This window comes from Saccopteryx bilineata, chromosome X (assembly GCF_036850765.1).
Source record: "Saccopteryx bilineata isolate mSacBil1 chromosome X, mSacBil1_pri_phased_curated, whole genome shotgun sequence".
In the NCBI taxonomy this organism is placed as follows: Eukaryota; Metazoa; Chordata; class Mammalia; order Chiroptera; family Emballonuridae; genus Saccopteryx; species Saccopteryx bilineata.
In genome coordinates this window covers 76,372,928-76,387,227 of record NC_089502.1, presented here as the reverse complement: position 1 = coordinate 76,387,227, position 14,300 = coordinate 76,372,928, and the positions used below count along the sequence as shown (strand labels likewise).

At 41.3% G+C, this 14,300-nt stretch overlaps 1 protein-coding gene across 1 annotated transcript in view; it reads left to right on the top strand.

Moving 5' to 3' along the window:
- Window positions 1–14,300, top strand: part of TEX11 (testis expressed 11) — a 177,839-nt gene that overhangs the window by 26,678 nt on the left and 136,861 nt on the right. Inside the window, exon 7 of the mRNA XM_066250480.1 lies at window positions 11,883–11,963. Within this exon, the coding sequence (XP_066106577.1) occupies window positions 11,883–11,963 (81 nt within the window). The remainder of the gene's footprint in view (window positions 1–11,882; window positions 11,964–14,300) is intronic.

Below are 14,300 nucleotides of genomic sequence, written 5' to 3'. Positions count from 1 at the left end.
TGAATGACATGGTAATTCAATATTTAACTTTGTTATGAAACTGCAGGACTGTTTCCTACAGTGCCTATACCATTTGAGACTTCCAATAGTAGTGTGTGAAGGCTCCAGTGTTTCCATAGCTAAAAGTTTTATAGCTTTAGCACTTACATCTGGATCTGTGATCAATTTTTCTTTTTTTGTGGCAGAGACAGAGAGAGTCAGAGAGAGGGACAGATAAGGACAGACAGGAAGAGAGAGAGATGAGAAACATCAGTTCTTTGTTGCGGTTCCTTAGTTGTTCATTCATTGATTTCTCATATGTGCCTTGACCAGGGGGCTACAGCAGACCGAGTGACCCCTTGCTCAAGCCAGCGACCTTGGGCTCCAGCTGGTGAGCCTTGCTCAAACCAGACGAGCCCACGCTCAAGCTGGTGACCTTGGGGTCTCAAACCTGGGTCCTCCACATCTCAGTACGATACGACGCTCAATCCACTGTGCCACTGCCTGGTCAGGCTGTGATTAACTTCAAGATAAATTTTAGGTATGGTAGGAAGAGGGGATCCAAAATCTTTTTTTTTTTTTTTTTTAGCGAGACAGAGAGAGGGACAGATAGGGATAAGCAGGAAAGGAGAGAAATGAGAAGCATCAGTTCTTTGTTGCAACACTTTAGTTGTTCATTGATTGTTTTCTTTTATTATTTTTTTTTTTACAGAGACAGATAGTCAGAGAGAGGGATAGACAGGGACAGACAGACAGATAGGAATGCAGAGAGGTGAGAAGCATCAATCATCGGTTTTTCATTGCGACACCTTAGTTGTTCATTGATTGCCCTCTCATATGCCTTGACCATGGGCCTTTAGCAGACTGAGTAACCTCTTGCTCGAGCTAGCGACTTTGGGTCCAAGCTGGTGAGCCTTGCTCAAACCAGATGAGCTTGCACTCAAGCTGGTGACCTCTGAGTCTCGAACCTGGGTCCTCCGCATCCCAGTCTGATGCTCTATCCACTGTGCCACCACCTGGTCAGGCCATTGATTGTTTTCTTATATGTGCTTTGACCGGTGAGCTCCAGCAGAGTGAGTGACCCCTTGCTCAAGCCAGCAACCTTTGGGCTCAAGCCAGCGACCATGAAGTCATGTCTGTGATCCCATGCTCAAGCCAGCAACCTCAGGGTTTCGAACCTGAGTCCCCAGCATCCCAGTCCAGTGCACTGCGCCACTGCTTGGTCAGGACCAAATTTTTTTTTTTCTGGCATGTGACTATACAATTGTCCCAGCACCATTTATTGAAAAGATTATCCTTTTTTTTTCTTTAATTTTTTTTTTTTTGTGACAGAGACAGAAAGAGGGAGGGACAGATAGAGACAGACACGAAGGGAGAGAAATGAGAAGCATCAGTTCTTTGTTGTGGTATCTGAGTTGTTTGTTGATTGCTTTCTCGTATATGCCTTGACCGGGGGGCTCCAGCCGAGCCAGTGACCCCTTGCTCAAGCTGGCGACCTTGAGGTTTGGAACCTTGGGTCCTCTGCATCCCAGTCTAATGCTCTAGCCACTGTGCCACTGCTTGGTCAGGACTAAATTCATTTTTTTTTGCATGTGGGAGTCCAATTGTCCCAGCACCATTTATTGAAAAGATTATTCTTTCCCCATTGAATGGTCTTGGCACCCTTGTCAAAAATTAATTCATAATTAATGTGAGAGTTTACTTCTGAACTATTGATTCTATTTCATTTTGATTTTATGTCAGTACCTCACTGTCTTTTTTTTTCTTTTTGATAGAGTCAGAGAGAGTGACAGATAGGGACAGACAGACAGGAAGGGAGATGGGTGAGAACAATCAATTCTTCGTTGTGGCATCTTAGTTGTTCATTGATTGCTTTTTCATATGTGCCTTGATTGGGGTGTTATAGCAGAGAGAGTGACCCTGTGCTCAAGCCAGATGAGTCTGCACTCAAGCCTGTAACCTTGGGGTTTCAAACCTGGGTCCTTTATGTCACAGTCCGATGCTCTATCCACTGTGCCTCTGCCTGGTCAAGCTCAAACTATACTGTAAAGCTTTAGTAACCAAAGTGGTATGGTATTGGGAAAAATAAAACACACACACAGATCAGTGGATCAAATCAAGAGCCAGAAATAAGCTCACACGTATATGGACAACTAATTTATGATGAACGAGCCTAAAGTATACAATAAAGAAAGGAAAAGTCTTTTCAATAAATGTTGTTGAGCAAACTAGACAACCCCATGAAAAAGAACAAAACTAGACTACTCATACCAAACTCAAAAATTAACAGCCTGACCAGACGGTAGTGCAGTTGATAGAGTATTGGCCTGGGACACAGAGGACCCAGCTTCACAGTTCGGAGTTTGCCAAATTGAGCATGGACTCATCAGCTTGAGCACGAGTCACCAGTTTGAGCATGGGATCATAGACATGACCCCATGGTTTCTGTCTTGAGCCTGAAGGTCACTGGCTTGAGCAAGGGGTCACTGGCTCAGCTAAAGGCCCCGTGTTAAAGGCACACAGGAGAAAACAAACAGTAAACAACTAAAAAGTGCTGCAATTCTAAGTTGATGCCTCTCATCTCTCTCCCTTTTTGTCTGTCTGTTCCTGTGTGTCTGTCTCTCGCTTAAGAACACACATGCATGCACGCGTGCTCGCACACACAAACACACACACACACACACACACGCACAATGAATTAAAGACTTGAATGTGGGCCCTGGCCGGTTGGATCAGTGGTAGAGCGTTGGCCTGGTGTGTGGAAGTTTTGGGTTCGATTCCCGGCCAGGGCACACAGAGGAAGTGCCCATCTGCTCCTCCACCTCTCTCTCTCTTCCCCTCCAGCAGCCAAGGCTCCATTGGAGCAAAGATAGCCCGGGCGCTGGGGATGGCTCCTTGGCCTCTGCCTCAGGCGCTAGAGTGGCTCTGTTCGCAACAGAGCGATGCCCTGGATGGGCCGAGCATCACCCCCTGGTGGGCATGCAGGGTGGATCCCAGTCGGGCGCATGCCGGAGTCTGTCTGACTGCCTCCTGGTTTCCAGCTTCAGAAAAATAGAAAAAAAAAAAGACTTGAATGTAAGACCTGAACGATAAAATACATAGAAGAAAACATACACATGCTGTAAGCTTTTTCTTTATTGTGTTTACATAGATTTGAGAGTCTCCCCGAATGCATTCACCCTCCCCCCGTATTCCCCTCAATTTCTCCCTTGCTCCTCTCCCTACAGTGCCCCCCCTTTCCTTCAGGTTTTATTCCATTCCTCGGTTCACATTGTTTCTTGGATTCTTCAAATGAGTGAAGTCATATGATATTTTTCTTTCTCTTCCTGGCTTATTTCACTTAACATAATAGTTTCCAGGTCCATCCATGTTGTTGCAAAAGTTAATATTTCCTTCTTTTTCATGGCCCCATAGTATTCCATTGTATATATGTACCACCATTTGTTTGTTTATTAGAGAGAGAGTCAGAGAGAGGGGTAGACAGGGACAGACAGACAGGAGTGGAGAGGTGAGAAGCATCAATCATTAGTTTTTCGTTGTGCTTTGCAACACCTTAGTTGTTCATTGATTGCTTTCTCGTATGTGCCTTGACCACCAGCCTTCAACAGACCGAGTAACCCCTTGCTCAAGCCAGCGACCTTAGGTCCAATCCAGTGAGCTTTTGCTCAAACCAGATGAGCCTGCGCTCAAGCTGGTGACCTCGGGGTCTCGAACCTGGGTCCTCCGCATCCCAGTTCGAGGCTCTATCCACTGCGCCACCACCTGGTCAGGCTGTATCACCACTTTTTAATTCACTCGTCCACTGATGGGCACTTGGGCTGGGCTGTTTCCAGATATTCGCTATTGTGAACAATGCTGCCATAAACATGAGGGTAAATTTTTTTTTTTGAATCCGTGATATGGTGTTCTTGGAATATACTGTATCCCTAAAAGTGGGATAGCTCGGTCAAAAGGAAGTTTGATTTTTAATTTTTTGAGGAATCTCCATACTGTTTTCCACAGTGGCTGCACCAGTCTGCATTCCCACCAGCAGTGCAGGAGGGTTCCCTTTTCTCCACATCCTCGCCAGCACTTATTCTGTGTTGTTTTGTTAATGAACACCATTTTGCCTGGTGTGAGGTGATATCACATTGTGGTTTCAATTTGCATTTCTTTAATGACTAGTGATGTGGAACATTTTTTCATATGCCTATTGGCCATTTGTCCTCTTTGGAGAAGTGTCTATTCATTTCTTTTGCCCATTTTTGATTGGATTGTTTGTCTTCCTCGTGTTGAGTTTTAGAAGTTCTTCATAAATTTTGGTTATTAACCCATTATCAGATGTATTGTCAAATATGATCTCCCATTGTGTGGTTTCTCTTTTTATTCTGTTCATCTTGTCTTTAGCTGTACAAAAGCTTTCTGTTTGATATAGTCCCATTTATTTATCCTATCTTTTATTTCACTTACCCATGGAGATACATCAGCAATTATATTGCTGTGAGTGATGTTAGTGAGCTTGCTGCCTATGTTTTCTTCTAAGATGCTTATGGTTTCACAACTTCTATTTAAGTCTTTTATCCATTTTGAGCTTATTTTTGTGAATGGTGTAAGTCAGTGGTCTAGTTTCATTTTTTGCAGGTAGCTGTCCAATTTTCCCAACACTATTTTGTTAAAGAGACTGTCTTTACTCCATTGTATGCTCTTACCTCCTTTGTCAAATATCAGTTGTCCATAAAGGTGTGGATTTATTTCTGGGTTCTCTGTTCTGTTCCATTGATCTATATGCCTGTTCTTATGCCAGTACCAGGCTGTTTTTAGTACAATGGCCTTGTAGTATAACTTGATATCAGGAAGTGTAATACCTCCAACTTCATTCTTCTTTTTCAAGATTGCTGAGGCTATTCGTGTTCTGTTTTGGTCTTTATAAATTTTTGGAACATGTGTTCTATATCTTTGAAGTATGTCATTGGTATTTTAATTGTTATTGCATTGAATTTATAAATTGCTTTGGGTAATATAGACATTTTAATGATATTAGTCTTCCTAACCATGAACATGGTATATGCTTCCACTTGTTTGTGTCTTCCTTAATTTCTTTTATCAATGTTTTATGATTTTTTGAGTACAAGTCTTTATCCTCCTTGGTTAAATTTACTCCTGGGTACTTTATTATTTTTTTTGTTATAATAGTGATTACAAGGGGATTGTTTCCTTAATTTCTCTTTCTGACAGTTTATTGTTGGTATATAAAATGCCTCTGATTTATGCATATTAATTTTATACCCTGTCACCTTGCTCTATTAATTTATCAGGTCTAGTAGTTTTTTGAGTGAGACTTCAGGGTTTTCTGTATATAGTATCATATCATGTGCAACTAATGATAGTTTTACTTCTTCTTTTCCAATTTGGATGCCTTTTATTTCTTCCTCTTGTCTGATTGCTGTAGCTAAGACTTCCAGTACTATGTTGAATAAGAGTGGTTAAAGGGGGCACCCCTGCCTTTTTCCTGGTCTTAGGGGGATTGCTTTTAATTTTTGCCCATTAATTATGATGTTGGCTGTGGGTTTGTCATAGATGACCTTTATCATGTTGAGGTATGTTCCCTGTATTCCCACCTTGCTGAGAGTTTTGATCATAAATGGGTGCTGGATTTTATCAAATGCTTTTTCTGTATCTGTTGAAATTATCATGTAACCACATAAACATTCTCCTTCCTTTTGTTTATGTGGTGAATCACATTAATTGATTTACAAAAGGATAGGAGTTCTTTACATATTTGGTAGAATTTACTAGTGAAGCCACCTGGCCCAGGGCTTTTGTTTTTTGGGAGCTTTTTGATAACTGTTTTGTTCTCATTTGTTATAATCAGTCTGTTTAGGTTTTCTGATTCTTCCAGATTGATTTTTGAAAGATTATATGTTTCGAGGAATTTGTCCATTTCACCTAGGTTAATATTTTGGCATACAGTTCTTCATAGTATTTTCTTACAATATTTTATATTTCTTTTGTGTCAGTTGTTATTTGTCCACTCTCATTTCTAATTTTATTTTATTTATTTATTTGTTTATTTTCATTTTTCTGAAGCTGGAAACGGGAAGGCAGTCAGACAGATTCTCGCATGCGCCCGACCGGGATCCACCCCGGCATGCCCACCAGGGGGCCATGCTTTGCCCCTCTGGGGTGTCGCTCTGTTGCATCCAGAGCCATTCTAGCACCTGAGGCAGAGGCCACAGAGCCATCCCCAGCGCCCCGGCCATCTTTGCTCCAATGGAGCCTCGCTGCGGGAGGGGAAGGGAGAGACAGAGAGGAAGGAGAGGGGGAGGGGTGGAGAAGCAAATGGGCGCCTCTCCTGTGTGCCCTGGCCAGGAATCGAACCCGGGACTCCTGCACGCCGGGCCGATGCTCTACCGCTGAGCCAACCGGCCAGGGCCTCTAATTTTATTTAATTGAGTCCTCTCTCTCCTTTTCTTGGTGAGTCTGGTTAAAGGTTCATCGACCTTGTTTACCCTTTCAAAGAACCAGCTCTTGGTTTCATTGATCCTCCATATTGTTTCTTTAGCCTCTATGTCATTTGTTTCCACTCTGATCTTTATTATTTCCTTCCTTCTACTACCTCTGGGCCTTACTTGCTGTTCTGTTTCTACTTCTTTTAGATGCAGGGTTAAGTTGTTAATTTGAGCTTTTTCTAGCTTCTTCAGGTATGCCTGTAGTGCTGTGAACTTCCCTCTCAGTACTGCTTTTGCTGTGTCCCAGAAATTTTGAGTTGTTGTATGCTCATTATCATTCATTTCTAGGAATTTTTTTATTTCTTCTTTGATCTCATCGTTAATCCATTCATTATTTAATAACCTGCTATTTAGTTTCTATGTGTTTTAGTATTTTTCAGTTTTTCTGTTGTGGTTGATTTCTAGTTTCATGCCATTGTGATCAGAGAAAGTGCTTGATATGATTTCCATCTTCTTAAATTTGTTGAGACTGCTTTTGTCCCCTAACGTGATCTATCTTGAGAATGTGCCATAAGCACTTGAAAAGAATGTATATTCTGCTTTAGGGTGAAAGATTCTGAAGATATCTATTAAATCCAGTTGACAGTGTGTCCTTTAAGTCTGCTTTTTCTTTCTTGAGGATCTATCTAGTGATGTTAGTGGGATATTGAAATCTCCTACTCTTTATAGTATTGCTGTTGATATCGCCCTTTATATCCATCAAAGTCTGCTTTATATATTTAGGTGCTCCTATATATTAGGTGCATAGATATTTATAATGGTTATATCTCTCTGTTGGATTGCTCCCTTTATCATTATGTAGTGACCTTCTTACCTCTTACTATATAGCCTTTGTTTTAAAGTCCATTTTGTCTGATACAGTATTGCTACCCCAGCTCTTTTTCATTTCCATTTGCATGAAATTTTCTTTTCATCCTTTTATCTTTATTCTATGTGTATGTTTTGTTTTGAGGTGTGTCTCTTGTAGACAGCATATGTACGGGTCCTGTTTTCTTATCCATGCCGCTACTCTATGTCTTTTGATTGGATCATTTAAGCCATTTCCATTTAAGGTTATTATTGATATGTAGTTGTTTATTGACATTTTATTTTTTAAAGCTATTTTCTTCTTTTACTATATTCTTTTCCCCCTTTGTTTTGTTTGCAACAGGACCCTTAACATTTCTTGCAGCATTGGTTTGGTTGTATGAATTCCTTGAGGTTTTTTTTTTTTTTTTTTTTTTGGCTAGGAAGCTTTTTATTTCTCCTTCAATTTTAAACAATAGCCTTGCTGGATAAAGTAGTCTTGGTTGTATGCTCTTTTTCTGCATTATTTTGAATATTTCTTGCCATTCCCTTCTGGCCTCAAATGTTTCTGTTGAGAAGTTGGATGTCATCCTTATGGGGGCTCCTTTGTAGGTGATAGTCTTTTTTTCTCTAGCGATAGTCTTTTTTTCTCTAGCATCTTTTAATATTTTCTCTTTATCACTTAGCTTTGCTATTTTAATTATGATGTGTCCTGGTGTGGATTTCTTTGGGTTTCTCTTTAATGGAATTCTCTGTGCTTCTTGAACTTGTGAGACCCTTCCTTGCATCAGTTTAGGGAAGTTTTCAGCTATGATTTGATTGAATAAAATTTCTATCCCTTGTTCTTTCTCTTCTTCTTCAGGAACCCCTATGATGCAGATATTGTTTCTCTTTAGGTTGTCACAGAACTCTCTTGGAATTTTCTCAGATTTTTTCAGTCTCTTTTTCTGTTACTGCTCCACTTCCGTGATTTTGTTTGTTGTCTTCCCATATCACTGATTTAATCCTCTGCTTCATCCAGCCTGCTTGTAATTTCTTCTAGTGTAGTGTTCTTTTCTGATACTGTATTTGTCATTTCTGACTGGTTCTTCTTTATTATTTCAATGTCCTTTTTGATGCTTGTTATCTCTTTACTTATGTGCTCACTGTGTCGATTCACTGTTGTTCTAAGATCTTTCAGCATTCTCGTAATTATTATTTTAAACTCTGCATCTGGTAGTTTACTTATTTTCGTCTCACTTAGTTTATTTTCTAGAGGTTTCTCTTGTTGATTCATTTGGATTGCACTTCTCTGTCTTCCCATTTTTTCTTTGTTGCCCTGGACGTCCCTGGCCATGGCCTGGTGCAGATCATTGGGGTCACTGTCTATAACTAGTTCTTATCCACCTTTTGGGGGCTACAGGTTATCCAGATCTTGTGGCTGCCTCTGCTGGGTCCAGGTACCATTGTAAATATCAGCTGCACTCCTAGGCTTGCTTTTATCTACTCTTGGCCTGGGAGAAGTTCCTTTAAAAGTTCAAGTTCCCCTAAAATCCACTTTCTGTTGCCTCTTATTGCTGGCTACTTGTTGGGCTTAGTACTGTAATTCAGTGATTAGGTACAGCATTACATGTGGCTTACTCCTTAGCCTCAGGTGTCATTCTATCTAGACATTTTATTATTTTATTTTCTTTTATTTTTTTTTCTTTTTCAACACTCATTAAGGTGCAGTTTCAGGGGTCCAGTGGGTGTGGCCCCTGTTGCTTCCATTGTGTGGTCTACCAGGCCCTGTCACTGTTGCTCCCGGGGCTTTAGTGCTGCTAATGCCAGCCCACCTCCTCCACCGCTGCTGCCCTGGTTGGGCTCACGCATGGCCACATGCCCTGCCCACATGCCCTGCCCACATGCCCATTTGGCTCAGATCTCAGTAGCCGCCTGAGGGGGGCCATGCGCACCAAGATCGCCTGTGGGTTCACTGTCACTAAGGGCGCACCCGTACCCCGAGCAGTTTTGCCCACCAGCCCAGATGCCTGCAGCAGCCTGTGCAACTTCTGGCGAGCTTGCGCATGCCCACGCATTCCCCGTCCGCTGATGCTCGGGCCTCCACCCCCGCTCCCGTCACCACTGAGGGTGCCCCCTACCGCAAGCAGGTTTGCGTGCTGGCCTGGATCCCTGCAGCAGCTGGCACAACTTTTGCCTCCGTTGGTGGGCTCCTCTGCACCCCTGCGTTCCCCCTCTGCTGATGCTCAGACCTCTGCCCCCACCAAGGGAGTACTCTCAGCTAGCTGTGTGTGATCTTGCACTTCCCCAGCAGCAACGGCTGTTCCTGGCTCTGCGGCCCCATCTTGTGCGAGCTGGCTGGAACTTCTGCAGCCGCGCCCTGCTGCCTCCAGCCTGCCTGCCCCTAGGTCAGCACTCAGCAGTGCGGTGGGTGGTGTTGCTTAGACTCTGCACTTTCTATTTATGTCCCTTACATGGCACCTGGCTCTAAGTGCCTTTGTTTTAGCTAGGGTAGGGGAGCCTCCAGTGGACGGGATACTTTCTTTCCTTTGCTGGTGAAGCTGTTCCCAGGAAAAATGTTCACCTTAAATTTGGGAAGTGACTCAGCCCAGGGGTTAGGGTGTCCTCCTGGAGCTCCGGGAAAGTAGCTGTGAGAAAGGCTCTCCATGCAGTTCCTTTAATATGGAGCTTGGATCTGAGAGTCCTACCTCCTCTCAAACTGTGTCTTTGCTTTTTTCTCAGCCAAACATAGTCCATAAGCCCCTTTCAGGCTCCAGGGCTCTAGGTTTGGATTCTGGTTTTGGGGATAAGGACCTACAACTTGCTGGACAGCCCTCCCTGTCATGAAATTCCCTCCAGGGTGCTGCTTGCTCCTGGGGACAGGGCAGCCTTTCCTACTAGTCTCAGTGTGGGTTCTTTGGTGGTCCTTGGCTGTAGAATCCTCTTAGTTTAGTCCAAAGTTTGTCTTTCCCAATTAGTGTTCTCAGATTTAAGTTGTAAGTCACCTTGGTTCTGGGAAGTGGGAGTTGGAGCGTCTGCCTACTCTGTAGCCATCTTGGAACCCCCCATAAGCTTTTTATCAATGCTTGTATGGATTTGACTCTAGTGGCATGGGGAACAAAAGCAAAAATTACTGTATTTCCCCATGTATAAGCTGCACCTTAATTTTGGGGCCTGAAATTTGAAAAAAATGTATTACATGCAGTTATTGAACTCAAGTTTTATTCATCATAAAATTCATACAACTCCTCATCCCTGTCAAAACTGCCATTTGTTAGCATGTCCTCATCTGTGTCTGATGACAAATCACTGTCTTCATATATTGCCTCATCCTCAGTTCCATCTATGGCATTTGAAATACCACAACCACTATATAAGATGCACCCATTTTTAGACCCCAAATTTTTTGGAAAAGATTGCGTCTTATACATGGAGAAATATAGTAAATGATGGAATTTAAGATTAGTGGATATGAGTTAGTTGAAGATCTAAGACGAGAGCCAAGATTTTCTGACTTTCGTCTAATGCTCCTTAACCTATAAATTAGGTCAGCTATATAAAAGAGAACTCCCTTCTAGTAACTATGTCTTTCCCTTTAATGTTAATATCCTTTGTGGATTACTTTAATGCAACTACTGAAAAACTGATAAAGTCCAATAGAACTTGGTGGAGGTTTTTTCTCCAAATTTAATCATTTAAAAAAAATTTTTTTTAGCAAGAGAGACAGAGAGAGGGACAGATAAGGACAGACAGGCAGGAAAGGAAAGACATTAGAAGCATCAATTCGTAGTTGGCAGCACCTTAGTTGTTCATTGATTGCACTCTCATATGTGCCTTGACTGGAGAGCTGTAACTGAGCCAGTGACCCCTTGCTCAAGCCAACGACCTTTGGGCTCGAGCCAACAACTATGGGGTAATGTCTATGATGCCACAGTCAAGCCCGCGACCACACATTTAAGCTGGTGAGCCTGTGCTCAAGCCAGCAACCTCGAAGTTTTGAACCTTGGTCCTCTGCATCGTGGGAAGACACTCTTATCAACTGTGCCACCGCCTGGTCAAGCTCTCCAAATTTAATTATTTTTTAATTACAGTTGACATACAATATTAGTTTCAGATTCACACCCTAGTGATTAGATATTGTATAATTTACTGAGTAATTATTCTGATGTCTCATATGCACCTAATACCATATATAGTTATTAGAATATTATTGATTATTCCCTGTGTTGTACTTTACAATTCCATGACTATTCTGTAACTACCAATTTGTGCTTAATCCCTTCACCTTTTTCTTCCAATCCTCCGAACCCCTTTCCATCTGGCAGCCCTGCATGTTCTCTGTATCTATGACCCTTTTCTTTATTTTCTTTTTTAGGTTCAATTGTTAATAGGTATGTATGTATTGCCATTTTACTGTTCATATTTTTTATATCATCCTATTCAGTGTCATTTTTGTGTTACTTCAGATTCTTGCCACCTATTTCTTTGTATTTTGAGCTGGTTATTATGTTTAGTTAGACTAGTGTTGCTAAAAGAATTAGAAAACAATTCGGGCTTTTAAATAACAATTAAAATATGTTAAAATTGACTTGTAGACAAATAGCTTGTTATTTTACTTTAACCAATTATTGACATTTTTCACTTTCCCAGGCCATTATTCAAAATGATTTTCAGAGAGCATCTACACAAGCACTGCGCTGTAAGGATATGTTGATGAGGCTCCCTCAAATGGTGAGTGAAATTTTTGCATTCTTAAAGAGTTTGAAAATATATAATACCAAGTTTTACAAAGAAATATTGCTACTGTATGCGAACTGTCCCAGTAGAGCCTGAGCTCTACGTCGATGAGGCGTCTCTGATTTGACTTCCCTGTGCAGTGGGACCCTCCTGCTTATCACCAGGGCTGGCAGCCTCTTTGAGACTACTCTTGAGGAGGCTATGAAGATTCTACTTATTGGTACTGAGACCAACTGTCACCCGAGGAAAGATATGACTGACACATAAGTTAGTTGCAAGAATCACAGTTTATTACTCAAATTCTTATGGCGTGCCTGGGTACAGCTTTATGGGGCCCCATTGGCGTGCTCCTCTCAGCTGTCCTTGGTCAGAGTGGCATGGAGACAGCCCATGTTCAATGTTGGCGTCTGGACAATTGCCGCAGCAGGGGTCTTTTGTGGCCTACACCTTCTAACAGGTATCAATCAACAGGATTATCACCTCAAACCACCTTTTTGGGAGTTCTTTGCAAGGAGCCCATTTTATGTTAACCTACTGAATTGTCACATCAAGCCAGTTTTTATCTATATACAACTTTACACACATAGTAACTGGGCTCTGTGCAAAAGGCGTAGTCTGCCTATCATATTTGTACACACTAGATTAGTTCTCACCCAGAGGATGTAGACTTATTCACTTGCCTTAATGGCTTTTAATATTATATCCTAACTTATTTCTATATATCTTCTATATTTCTCCATATTTCTATATATTTAATTATTATAACATTATATTACTATAACACAAATGAGTTCCATTTACCTGATCTTTGAAATATTTTGCTTCCTCTGTTGTATACCAGAAAGGGTGTTTAAAAAGTCATATGGGGCCTGACCAGGCAGTGGCACAGTGGATAGAGTGTCTGCCTAGGATGATGAGTACCCAGGTTTGAAACCCTGAGGTCCCTGGCTTGAGCGCGGACTCATCCAGCTTGAGCGTGGAATCATAGATATGACCCCATGGTCGCTGGCTTGAAGCCCAAGGTCGCTGGCTTGAACCCAAAGTCTCTGGCTTGAGAAAGGGGTCATTGGCTCAGCTGAAGCCCCCTAGTCAAGGCACATATGAACAACTAAGGTGACCCAACTACAAACTGATGCTTCTCACCTCTCTCCCTCCCTGGCTGTCTGTCCCTCCAGTGCACGCGCGCGCGCTATCTCTCTCAAATAAATAAATAAAAATATGGGGCATTTCTTAAATTTTCTTTGCTTTCCCTTATATTTTCAAATCATTTTGATACTGTTTCCTCCATATAAAAGAAAGAAAAAATGAGTTTATTTTCCCTGCTGCCAAGGTTGACAGCAATTAATTATATCACTGCCATAGTATTTTTCTATATTGGGATTTGGAGGTATGAGAGATTTGATAGGATAAATAAAGCCTGCTTCCCAGACTGGATGTCATCAAATTTTCAGAGTTGCTAAGTTTTTATTTTTTCTCTTTATTTTCTTTTTCCATTCTTTCTCACCTATTTCTGTGCCTCTATCTACTTTAGTGTTTACTATCACAGAGGGAATTGATAACAAAGATATATTTGGATGTTAGGGAGAATGTTCCCAGGCCTCCATAAATTGTACCTACTTATGAAAGTGGACTTACTTTACTTCTAAATTCTGTGTTATAATGTGGAACATAATTCAGTAGCTGTAGATTGCCAACTTTATGCTAAATATTTTTCTCAGCTTTAAAATTTGTAAAGAAATTTCTTATTTACAAAAATATTACAAGAATAGTTCAAGGGCACAAAAGTGCTCTCAACAAATTTAAGAAGACTGAAATCATATCAAGCACTTTCTCCGATCACAACGGCATGAAACTAGAAATGAATCACAGCAGAAAAGCTCAAAAATTCTCAAACACATGGAAACTAAATAGCAGGGTGTTAAATAATGAATGGATTAAGAATGAGATCAAAGAAGAAATAAAGAAATTCCTAGAAACGAATGACAATGAACATACAACAACTCAAAATTTATGGGACACAGCGAAAGCAGTGCTGAGAGGGAAGTTCATAGCACTACAGGCACACTTTCAGAAGTTAGAAAAAGCTCAAATAAACAACTTAACCCTGCATCTAAAAGAATTAGAAAAAGAACAGCAAGTAAAGCCCAAATGTAGTAGAAGGAAGGAAATAATAAAGATCAGAGCAGAAATAAATGACATAGAGGCTAAAGAAACAATACAGAGGATCAATGAAACTAGGAGCTGGTTCTTTGAAAAGGTAAACAAGATTGATGCACCTTTAAGTAGACTCACCAAGAAAAAGAGAGAGAGGACTCAAATAAATAAAATTAG